The 12,908-nt window shown below is 43.5% G+C and overlaps 1 protein-coding gene and 1 pseudogene across 1 annotated transcript in view; both read left to right on the top strand.

The window, feature by feature from the left end:
* The window catches only part of LOC147109791 (histone-lysine N-methyltransferase PRDM9-like), a 502,134-nt pseudogene that overhangs the window by 85,415 nt on the left and 403,811 nt on the right, over positions 1-12,908 (top strand).
* LOC147109794 (rap guanine nucleotide exchange factor 2-like) overlaps positions 1-12,908 on the top strand; it is a 97,410-nt gene that overhangs the window by 55,923 nt on the left and 28,579 nt on the right. Inside the window, exons 9-10 of the mRNA XM_086003886.1 lie at positions 7,281-7,521; positions 8,249-8,623. Of these exons, the coding sequence (XP_085860012.1) occupies positions 7,281-7,521; positions 8,249-8,623 (616 nt within the window). The remainder of the gene's footprint in view (positions 1-7,280; positions 7,522-8,248; positions 8,624-12,908) is intronic.

Raw genomic sequence — 12,908 nt, 5'->3', positions numbered from 1 at the left:
ACCTCCCTGTGGGCCCTCACCCCATCCAATAATGCCTGCAGTGAAGCCTCATTGAATTTGCTGCCAGCTCGGGGTCTGGCACTGGCCACAGCTGCTGCAGGCTCCTCTGCCATCCTGTGTGGTTCGTATGGAAGCCTGCAGAGGTTGCAATGCTTGCTATAGATTTTAAAAGCACCACGAATGATGACATCATACTGTGGGGCTTTCTGACTGAAAATAGTCAATTAGCAAGGGTTCCCACACGCTGGAAATGAATTGGCCAATTGAGGGAAAATTGCATCAATCTGGCAGACCCATTTACATTCGTGTGGGGACCCTGACATTCGGGGAACCCGACAATTCCCCGCACCTGCGGGAAAATTGACCCCAATATGTTTAGGCAACCCCTCCCTGAGAATATGAAGTGTAAATTTGACTATGAAAAAGTAACACAAACAATATTGCATCTATATTAGTTAATGTTTACTGATATGAAAGGACTTCTGATGAGAAAAACAGAAAATGTTACAAGCACACATCTGGTCAGTTAGTGTCAGAGAAAGAAAGAGAATTCGAATGAAGGGTCTGACTTGGAACGTTGAGCTGTCTTTCTCTTTCTGATGACCTGCATTTTCTACTTTTCTTTCAGGTTTCCAGCATGCACTGTTTTTCTTTTTAACTGAATCTGCCAGTGGTGCTTATGAGTTATTTCCCTTTCGAACACATGATTTAAAAGCTGTAAGGTATAATTAGAGATACAGCAGTAATATCATCTCAAGAAAAAACATCATTGCATTTTAAAAGTTGACTACAGCTGATTGTATAGTAAGAAAAATTCAAAAACTACTTGCAAAACATCCCCTAGCTATTACTAAATAATCACTGCTGCCATCTTGACATACTGGTTTCAAGGGAATGTGATGGCCCAGAAATTCGGGTCAGGGGCTTCCCACAGGTGCAAGCCCCCGACCTGCACTTACCTTGCGCGCCGGCAGTTGAGCTGTAGGGCCCCGTGGAATTCCGCTCCGGGGCTTGGCCCAGCTCCCGGCGCGCTGTGCTTGCATGTCCCAGGGACGTAGTTAGTGCGATGCGTCCCCTGGGATCACGTGAGCCATGGGCAGCCATGAGGAGGGAAAAGCCCATTCATAAGATTGACAGGAAGACCTGTCTAAACTTATGAATACTATGGGCCTCAAAATAGCAGTAAACCTTAAAGTGTGATTTTTTTTAAATTTATTTTTTCAATAAATTACAAATTACATTAAATAACTATTTTAAACAATAATTTAAATTTTTGAAAAATATAATTTTGTAAAAAAAGGGGCTAAAAATAAACTTACCTTGCTTTAAATTATTTAAAAATAATAAACCTGTGGAAAAAATGTTTTAATTTTAATTAATTGACCACTTACCTTGTAAAAAGCAGGCCTTACGCCTGCTTCTTAAATGTGTAAATCCTACAGGCTTAACCTCGCGTGAAAACCTGCAAAAAAAAACTAAGTTCAAAGCGCACGTGCAGCCTCCCCTGCGCGCGCGTTCGACCTCTGAACCCCTTTGTTCAGAGGATCGGAAGTGCCGGTTTCCCGTGCATGCGCACTTCCATTCGGCTTACGGGTGAGTACCCCATGCGAACTCACCTGTGGAGAGCCGAATTTCTGGGCTGATGTGTTTTTTTATACCTATGACTGACATTTAGTCTTGTTTGCTCCATTGTTAGTCTCAAGTGAAAAGGATTGAGTGGGCTCAATCCAGTTTCCTATGGACAGTCCTGCACAGCACTCTGCTACTCTGAATTAGGCATTAATTCAACAATTATTTTTTAAAGGATAAAAGAAAGACCCAGTGGTAAATGGAAATCTTATACTAACTTAGTAAAATGGTTGCTTTAAGATGCATTTTGAAGAAAGCTGGTAGAAGAGAAGCTGTGCTTTGCACGTGGCCTACAGTGATTGAGGTTGTAATTTTGGTTGAGAAGTATTGTATATTGAACGGTAATGTTCTCCAGTTTCAGCCAGTAAAGTCGATCAATATTAGTTCGGCACTAAATTTATTCTCTGTAAGTAGCTGCCCATATTTTATTCACTATCCCATCCCGCAGACAAAAATAAAAATGAAAAACATACAGAGACAGTAACAAGAATACTATATTTCAATACTTTTCAAAGAATAATACTTTTCAAAGAATAACTCTTGAGATTATAAGTATGATTGCATAATCTGAGACTTCCAACAGGGAACATTGCTCACAGTGAGTGCATTTCAGGAAATCACGGGCGCACAGTGCATGAGTTCCCAAGATGTGCACCCTGTGAGGAGTGCTGAATCATGGAATTAGTCTGTACGGAATCATGGAATTAGCCCGTACGTTCTTAGGGCAAATGTCAATCACATTTGTGTCAATCACAGATAAGGCCATCTCTGATCACTTCCTTGTATCGCTCTCCACCCACATACCCCTTTCCCCTCCCAATCCTACTTCCTTCTGTGTCAGCCCCTGGAATAAGCTCTCTCCCAATTCACTTACAACTGCAATTTCAAAATCCCAACTGTCTAGTCTTTGGTCCTCCATTCACCCTGACATTTCTGCAGCTACCGATCTGATCAACCATACCCCCAGCACCACCTTTGGTGCCCTAATCCCCATTAAAACCATTACTCTCTCTCATCCTGGCCATTCCCCCTGGTATGGCCTGCATCTCCATTCCCTTAAGTCCAAGGGACGCAAACTTGAACAGATATGGCGAACAATTGGGTTAGCAACTCACCGCCAGATCTGGCCGGACCACATAAAGCACTAAAGGGTCCTGCTCTCATCTGCCAAAACTGCTCACTATTCCAGGATCATTCTGGAATTCAAAGATAACCCCGGCTTCTTTTCTCCACGACAAACCATCTTCTTAAACCCCTCTCCCCGTCTCCTCCGCACTCACCTCCAACAAGAAGTGTGAGGAGCTCATGGACTTCTTTGTCACTAAGATTGAGACCATCTGATCAGCTGCCTCTGCCACTTCCCTCTCTTCCACTAGCCCACTGGGCCAAACTTTCTCTAAGGTTCCCCCCTGCACTAGCCCTGAACTCACATCTTTCTCCAGTTTCTCTCCGATCTCCCTTCATGCCCTCTCCGAGCTCATCTTGTCCATGCGACCCACTTAATGCTCCCTCGACCCTATTCCCACTGAACTGCTGACCACCCAACTTCCTTTCCTGGCTCCCATGTTAGCTGATATTGTTAACGGTTCTCTCTCCTCAGGTACTGTCCCCCTCTCCTTCAAATCTGCCGCCATCACCCCTCCCCTCAGAAAACCAACCCTTGACTCGTCCGTCCTTGCAAACTACGCCCCATCTCCAACCTCCCTTTCCTCTCCAAAGTCCTTGAATGTGTTGTCGCCTCCCAAATCCATGCACACCTTTCACGGAACTCCATGTTTGAATCTCTCCAATCAGGTTTCTACCCCTGCCACAACACTGGAGTGGCTCTTATCAACGTCACAACTAACATCCTATGTGACTGTGACAATGGTAAACTACCCCTCCTCATCGTTCACTGCCCATCTGCAGCCTTTGACAAGGTTAACCACACCATCCTGCTCCAACGCCTCTCCACTCGCCTGGTTCCATCCTTATCTATTTAATCGTAGCCAGAGAATCACCTGCAATGGCTTCTCTTCCCGCTCCTGCACCGTTACCTCTGGTGTCGCCCAATGATCTATCCTTGACCCCCTCCTATTTCTCATTTACATGCTGCCCCTTGATGACATCATCCGAAAACACTACGTCAGTTTCCACTTGTACGCTGGCGACACCCAGCTCTACCTCGGCGACACCTCTCTCCACCCCTCCACTGTCTCTAAGTTGTCAGACCGCTTCTCCGACATTCAGTACAGTATGAGCAAAAATTTCATCCAATTAAATATTGGGAAGACCGAAGCCATTGTATTCAGTCCCTGCCACAAACTTTGTTCCCTAGCCACTGACTCCATCCCTCTCCCCGACAACTGTCTGAGGCAGAACCAGTTCACAACCTTGTTGTCATATATGACCCCGACATGAGCTTCCGACCACATATCTGCAGCATCACTAAGACCGCCTTTTTCCACCTTCGGAACGTCACCTGACTGTGCCCCACCTCAGCTCATCTGTTACTGAAACCCTCATCCATGCCTTTGTTACCTCTAGACTTGACTATTCCAACGCACTCCTTGCCGGCCTCCCACGTTCTACCCTCCGTAAACTTGAGGTCATCCAAAACTCTGCTGCCCATATCCTGACTCGCACCAAGCCCCGTTCACCCATCACCCCTGTGCTCGCTGACGTACATTGGCTCCCGGTTAAGCAACAACTCGATTTTAAAATTCTTATCCTTGTTTTCAAATCCCTCCATGGCCTCGCCCCTCCCTATCTCTGTAACCTCCTCCAGCCCCGCAAGCCCCCGAGATATCTGCGCTCCTCAAATTCTGGCACCTTGAGCATCCCTGATTTTAATCGCTCAACTATTGGTGGCCGTGCCTTCAGCTGTCAAGGCCCTAAGTTCTGTAATTCCCTCCTTAAACCTCACCGCCTCTCTACCTCTCTTTCCTCCTTGAAGACGCTCCTTAAAACCTACCTCTTTAACCTTATCTGCCCTAACATCTCCTTATCTGGCTCGAAGTCAAGTTTTGGATTTTTAACACTCCTGAGAAGCGCCTTGGGACGTTTTACTATGTTCAAGGTGCTATATAAATACATGTTGTTGAATGTGACTTCATCTCTGCTGCTTGTTATTTTACAAACTTTTTCTGCTTTGTTATCCTTCATCTTCACGAGTGTATATCAAATTTAAATTTAGTGAGAAAATTGCTATTACCTCCTTAAAATTAGATGATTTCTCCAGAGTAATTAAAAATGAGTTTTACTAAATGCAGACCAGAATGTACGTGATGCTAAAACTGCAGGAAGGTAGCATAGACAATATGGCTTTTTTTTTTAAAGTCTAGTACCAAATTTTAGATGACCAACAAAGGTTACTTTAACAGCCCAAATTTTGAGGTCAACAGTGAAGGAACGGCGCTTGCCGTTCATTACACTTACAGCTGCCCACAGACTTTTCATGGGCTTTTGAGTGGCAACTTACGGTTACTCGAGATCCTTTTCAATATGGTGCCTTCTAGCGGGGATCTGTAGTGCGTGTGAGTAAAGCAAGCAACAGTGTGTCTCTTCATCCAATCAGATTGAAGAATCCTCACCGAGACACGCAGACTAAACCAGGAAGTATAAATTAGAAGATTCAATATAAAATCATGTACAGAAAGTACATTAACGATTTGGAGGAGGGGACCGAGTGTAACACATCAAAGTTTGCAGATGATACTAAGATGGGAGGGAAAGTAGTGAGTGAGGAGGACATAAAAAACCTGCAAGGGGACATAGGCTAAGTAAGTGGGCAGAGATTTGGCAGATGGAATACAATACTGGAAAGTGTGAGGTTATGCACTTTGGCAGGAAAAATCGTAGAGCAAGTTATTATCTTAATGGCAAGAAACTGGAAAGTACTGAAGTACAAAGGGATCTGGGGGTCCTGGTGCACGAAACTCAAAAGGTTAGTATGCAGGTGCAGCAGGTGATTAAGAAGGCCAATGGAATGTTGGCTTTCATTGCTAGGGGGATAGAATATAAAAATAGGGAGGTATTGCTTCAGTTGTACAAGGTATTGGTGAGACCGCACCTGGAATACTGCATACAGTTTTGGTGTCCATACTTAAGAAAGGACATACTTGCTCTCGAGTCAGTACAAAGAAGGTTCACTCGATTAACCCCGGGGATGAGGGGATGGACATATGAGGAGAGGTTGAGTAGATTGGGACTCTACTCATTGGAGTTCAGAAGAATGAGAGGCGATCTTATTGAAACATATAAGATTATGAAGGGGTTGGATCGGGTGGATGCAGGGAGGATGTTCCAGATGATGGGTGAAACTAGAACTAGGGGGCATAGTCTTAGAATAAGGGGCTGCTCTTTCAAAACTGAGATGAGGAGGAACTACTTCACTCAGAGGGTGGTAGGTCCATGGAATATGCTGCCCCAAAAAGCTGTCGAAGCTACATCATTACATAAATTTAAAACAGAAATAGACAGTTTCCTAGAAGAAAAGGGAATTAAGGGTTACGGGGAGCGGGCAGGAATTTGGACATGAGTCTAGGTTCGGATAGGTCATGGCCCTGTGGGTAGCGGAGCGGGCCCAGGGGCCGTGTAGCCTGATCCTGCTCCTGTTTCGTGTGTCTAATTCTGTTAGATTCAGGAGATAGTCCTGTCATAGTGGATTGGCGGTTAGGATCAGATCAGCCATGATCTTATTGAATGGCGGAGCATGCTCGAGGGGCCAATTGGCCTACTCCTGCTCCTATTTCTTATGTTCTTATAAGTGAAACAAAGTGAGGGAAAGAGAGATGGGATTGAGAGAGAAAGATAAAAGAGACAGAAGGAAAAAGTTTTTTTTTTTAATTCTAAAATCTGATGGAATGAGACTCTACACTTGTAAAAGTACGTTTTCAGTGCCAGAGAGGTTGTTCAGCAGTAACTAAGATTTATCATGCTGTTAAAATTTTACTTGCACCTGAATGCACAGGCCCTGACTCTTTCTGGCATGTTTAGTGGGTAACTGGTGGGCACATACGGAAACTTCATGCCCTTCATGTATTTTAATGCCGAATCTATCTGCGAGGTACTGGTGTAGTGAAGCTTGTGGAGGAGTGGAGCAAATCGGACAGCAGCTTCTGGATTTCTGCATTTAATTGCGCATGTGTGGATGCCAGAACTTGCTGTCCGATTTACTCCATCATAGCGGTGAACGCTGATAGTCTTAATGGAAAATCCGGGCCATGATGTATTGGAAATTGGATCTTTAAGAAAATAATTTTATGTAAAGAATGGGTTTACAAAAATAAATTGTTCTGTTGCTAACAAAAAATCGTCTATAACAACATAGTTTTATTTGCAGCAATATAGTCAGATATAGAAGTAGCACCTAAATGATGGATTCGTTATTGAAGGTTATCAGCATCTGACTAGAGTTCAAATGGAATATTCAGCCCCATGACCTCACTGTGCCATTAACTGACAAACTGATGTAGTCTTTGTCCTGTTTGTAACTGCGTACTAATGAACAAAAAGAAAATAATATTGTTGTATAATATAGTGTGGGGCAGGCTTGATAAACCAGCTGGTCTTTTCCTGCCCGTTGATTGCACATGTTTGTATAATAATCTTAATAAAGCGGTCTTTCTTTATGCTTCTCACATATTCAGTTTATTTTGTTTTTTGAACAGAGCTACCAGATCAAGTTTTAAGAGTTTTCAAGGCAGACCAACAAAGTCGCTACATAATGATCAGCAGAGATACCACCGCAAAGGAAGTGGTAATTCAGGCACTTCGAGAATTTGCAATGACTGCTGCTCCTGAATCATACTCGCTATGTGAAGTCTCCGTTACTCCTGAAGGTGTTATCAAGCAAAAACGACTTCCGGATCAGCTATCAAAGCTCGCCGACCGAATCCAACTTAGTGGCAGGTAAGGATGACTAAAATGCCAGAATCAATGTTCCTGCAAGGAAACCAATTAAAATAAACTTTTATTTACGTTGGATTTGGATGGGGAAACACCAAGTTTGAAGATATATTTAGAGCATTATCTATAGGTGTAATGCATACAAGCATAGCAGCATGTCAACCTCTGAATCAAATCGGTCACTACTTTGGGTGAATTATTTTTTGTCTCATTTTGTAAAGTGTTCTTTTCCCCCTCCGATTGCTCCCAACCCAATGTTCCCAGTCCTCTTTTCAGGGGCTGGCCACTGGGAGGTGCATAGAGGCACCTGAGTTCATTTACTGCTTGATGTTTTTTTCAGGGCCTGCCCCTCATGGAATTCAAACTCAGTTTGGCAAATCATCAAGAAGAAGGTTGCAGACATCAGGCAAGCTGTTGCTGCCGATGTTGCATAAGAAAATGTATGGCTGCAAATCCAGTTTGAGGATAGCATAGTGGGTGATGTGAGAGATTTCTAAAAAGTTGTGAGAATGTTAGAGCATCATAGGAAGTTCTGTTTCTGCTCGACTATTGATCTGAATGCAGTGCAAAAAAAGTTGGGACGGGGAGGATGACAGTTAATTGCTCGCTGGTATAAAATAAATTGAAAAGAGAAACGATTTACACACCTGGAATAAGTCTGATCAAAGTGTTGTTGCTGTATTGTTTTCCTTTCAGTTAATGTAACGTTGATTATTTTTGCCTCCCTAAGGTACTACCTGAAGAACAACATGGAGACAGGGATACTCTGCTCAGATAAAGATGCTCAGGAATTGCTCCGGAAGAGTCATATCATGCTGCTACAACTAAGCACTATTGAAGTTGCCACCCAGCTCTCCATGAGAAACTTTGAACTATTTTGTAACATTGAACCCACCGAGTACATGGATGACTTGTTCAAACTTAAGTCAGAAACTGAATGTGTCAATCTGAAGAAATTTGAGAACATTATCAATCAGGAAACATTTTGGGTTGCAACAGAGATTCTTCGAGAACCAAACCAACTGAAAAGGATGAAAATAATTAAACACTTTATCAAGATGGCACTGCGCTGCAAGAACTTTAACTCCATGTTTGCAATTATCAGGTAAAAAATATATATACCAGTAAGAGAAACTTTTACTTCTAAAAAATGTTTTTTTTAAATCACGTTTAATTCTTGTATTCACAGAACAGAATCACAGATACCCCACAGTGCAGATAGAGGCCATTTCGGCCCATCGAGCCTGCACCGACACATATCCCACCCGATCCCCGTAACCCCTACACCAACACATATCCCACCCTATCTCCGTAACCCCACGTATTTAGTCCCCCTAACACTAAGGGTCAATTTATCATAGCCAATCAACCTAACCCGCACATCTTTGTAGGAAGGACTAAACTCTGATAATGGTACAAGTTTCTAATCACCTTTTGCTGTAAATAGAATGCAAGTAGTATAAATGTTCGATTTTAGTACACAATCCAACTCTATCATTAAGTTCAGCGAAAATGTACCCCTACCCCAACTACCTTTGGGTTTAGAGCTGTTAACTAAGGCCTAGAAATTCGAGTAGGCCGAAAACGTGCCGGTAACCGCGCAGGCCAAAGCTAATGGCCGCCCGCTGAAAGAACGCAGACAGGTATTTTGGTGCTGCCTGCTAATTGACATGAGCAGAGTGGAGAAGCTGTTGTGCAACGTGCTCTTTCCGGCGCTAACCTCAGCAGGAGGCTGAAGATCGCGTCTGAAGGATCGGTGCGGGGTTTTGACTGCTCCTGGGTTTTGCTATCGAGTCTGCTGATGGTGCTGGAGAGGGATGGTGATGCACCAGCTTGCAGCTAGCAGTGACAATGCACTAGCCTGCATACCACATAGGTGATTCACTCCCTGGTGAGTGGGTCTTATAGCACAGGCTCAGATCCGGAGTGACTGTGACTGGAAACACCACATAAAGACTGTGATACAGATGTCCTTAAATCGTTGCATGAGGCATCAATGGAAATAAATTTTAAAATGGGGAACATGAACTCTTGGTCAGGAGTTTACTGGTGTAAATAGTGCAGAAGAGAGTTCAATTAAATTTTTAACAACAGCAGACTTTTGAGAAACTCTTGGTGAGAATATGCTGTCAAGCTTTTTAAAAGCAGACTTCCAAACTTTGCATCTCATTTTATCAGTTCCTACACTAGAAAAACCCAATGTTTAAAATTTAAGGAAATGCAGCTTTGATTTTTCTTGATATTATTACAATTGTAGTACAGTAGAGTTTATTTTAAAAGTATTTATCTCCGATACTGTTTGACTGACATGGGGGGAGATTTGATGCATCTCATTGGAAGCAATTTTCACTCCAATAGCGCTGCATAGTTAACAGTTATCCAGCAGCAGCTGTTTACTGTATGGATTGTAGCACACAGCCGCTTTCTCCCGCCTCTACTCGCTGTCAACGTCTTCACGCACTGGCATGCTTTGGAGAGGGCTGTAAGAAGAGTGGCAAGCTCCAAAATGAATAGCGTGCGTCAATTCAGTGTTGCACGGCAATTGACGTCACAGTTCCGCTAATTAAAATACTTGCCTGAGCACAGGCAACGGCAGTGCTGCTGACCTGCTGAAAATGGCATCCGCCGTGGGATCCGCCAGAAGTGGGGTGGCCGCCAATTTTTTCAACAAAACAGGCCTTAACGGCCAGCGCTAACACCTGCAATTTCTAGGCTTAAGTATTCAGCCATGTGGCATTGCAATATCTGTCAACAGAGAAGCTTAAGATGGTTGAAATATGGTGAGGTGTCTGGCAATAGGTACTTTGGAGACAAGTTCAACAGCAACAGCACAACAACTTGCATTTATATAGCAGCTTTAATATAGAAAAACATCCCAGGGTATAAAACTGAGCGAAGGCTTCATTGGCTTGAACTGAAAACCGTAACAGTCTCAAAGTAGCACTTAATGAGGTGGGTGTTGAGCTGGAGCACAAGGCCTCTGTAAAGTCTGTGGGTTGTGCAGTTAATAAATACACAGACTTCAGAAGTAACAAACAAACAGGTCTTTACTATTCGAAGGTCCGGGCGAATCTGCCCCAGCAATCCTGCTACAACACTTATATACTGGTGTGGTCACTATCGGTATTACAGTATACAGAAGCCAAACAAATAGTGCCACACCTAAAGTAGTTCCCTTAAAGGTGAACGGTTACATTCAATAGTTCCCTTAAAGATAGACGGGTACATACACTACAATCCTCCCTTTTTAGCTTATTACTTACAGAGTCCCCGTTAAACATACATATCTTCAACTTCCTATAAAACAAATTACAGATATAATCTCGGTGGAGTCAATGTCATATAAAACAATTTACAAATATAATCTCGGTGGAAACAGTTCACAGGTTCAGTCTCTGCGGAAACAGTTCATAGATTCAGTCTCTGATCTTGACTCGTTCCGAACAACATTTCTTTGGTGTAGCCGGTTCACCTGGCTAGCGTGACTCCTCCATAGCCTTTTTCTTGACGTAACAGCTTGAACTTTCGTCCTGTTGAACCAGCAGTGCGGACTTTTACAACCAACTGGCTGTCTTGACATTTTCCAGTTTTTCAACTAATTTAGCTCCTTTCGTAATGTCCCGCCTGGAATGGTAGAAGTGCTAATATTTTAGACAGTTATTATCTTCTGCTTCTTCTTTTTCTTTTCTGCCTTTTTGAAACTCTCGGAGCTCCTTTCTCGGCTGCCAGCTGTAGCACCACCAACTCTCTATGTTCCTTAGACCTTAAGTGCTTCATCCGGATTTCAGCACTTTGAGAGTTTTCATCACAAGCTGGGCAGACCACATCCTCGTAATATTCAGTGTCACTCAACAGGTCATGGTAATATTCGGGTTCATCCTGAGTTAGGCCAGCGAGAGAGACTTCTTCTTCCTCCTCACCCGTCTGGACGTTAGCTGACGGTGGTTCCTTCCCTAAACATCTTTCTTGAAAAGCCTTCTTCATGCATTCATATTCATCCCGCTCTTCCTGGGTTATCTGCCATTCCTTCACAACGGACCTCATTTGTGAGTTCAATACCTTCCTTTCCATCGGTAATTGCGTTATCAGGCTATTTAACCCTTCTGCTGAAGTAACAGTTTCCACATTCTTCTGTTCACCTTGACGTGATTCAACGTACTTTTGGCATCCTTGTAAAATTAGTGTTGCCACCTCAGCTATCTCCGTGACTTTTGATAGCTCCGAACTCGTTCCCCCTGAAGATTGAAGCTCGTGTTCAGATTGTTCCCCTTGCAGAGTCTTGTCCTTCAGCATATGAAGGAGTTGGCTGACCGTTAACTCTTCCCTGGGAACACGGTGGATCAGAGTCTTCTCCATTTCATCCACCTCTTTCTCCAATACTTCCACCTTACGTTCCTCTTGAACTTTGGCTTTCAGCGCTCGGAAAAGTTGCGCTCTGATGCTCTCTAGTTCATGTTCAGGGACCATTCTTACAGTGTCCTGTTCTTCCACTGAAAGGATTCCCAGTTGAATCTGTTCTTCAAGTTGTTGAACCTCGGTCATTGCCGCCTCATATTTGTCTTGGGTGTCCTTCAATGTTTTTATAAGTTCTTGGACATCCTGTCTTTCATGCTCTGCCATGATTTTCACCTCTAATTTCACATCTATGGATGAAGCTTCTATCGATGAGTCTGTCTTGGCCTTGAGTTCATCAAGAATTTCCTGCAGCCTTTGGACTTCTTGCTCATGTTCAACCTTTAGTTGTTCATATGCTTCTACTGAAACTAGCTTTTCGGAGGCTGCCGAGTTAACCCCCTCCAGAATTGTAGCCTGGGCCTGTTCATACTGTTCTTTCAACTTCTCACACTCTGCTTGTAAGGAGTCGTAGAGAAGAACTGGAATAAAATCCTGGCTCCCTGAAGATTCCTCTTCCTTTGGTTCATTCTGTAAATATTCTAGTTCCTGAACAGCATCAGGGGAATGTGATTGGTATTTGACCACGATGGCTCTATGGTCGCTCTCTGCTTGAGCTAGCTGTCTCTGTAGTCTTTCCAGGTTCTCCCATTCGGTGCCCCAGAACTTTTCCATATTTTTCATCTCCTGTACGAGACGGTCACTCAACTGTTCTAATTGTTGTCGTACTTTGACATAAGTTTGCGTCCGAGCTCGGTGTTCTTCCGTCATGGATGAATCCTTTGCTTGAACAGGCTCAGAATTCTCTGTCAACCTGGAGTTCTGCTCTGCAGCTTTATTCTTCTTGGTACCATAAGTCCTTCTGCATGTCTTCGTTTTCTTTCCCATCGTCGGCAAGTCCCTTTTAGCCTTGTCTTCCATATTCGACTTGGTCTTATCATCATCCATTTCAGAATCTGAGCTAATAGCTTGCACCGAGTCCTCCCTCATTATGGCTT

The sequence above is a fragment of the Somniosus microcephalus genome, chromosome 12, assembly GCF_052327205.1.
Source record: "Somniosus microcephalus isolate GS21.2 chromosome 12, FLI_Smic_1.0, whole genome shotgun sequence".
NCBI classification, from domain to species: Eukaryota; Metazoa; Chordata; class Chondrichthyes; order Squaliformes; family Somniosidae; genus Somniosus; species Somniosus microcephalus.
Note: the sequence above shows the minus strand (reverse complement) of the source record. Positions and strands in the feature narration are given on the sequence as shown.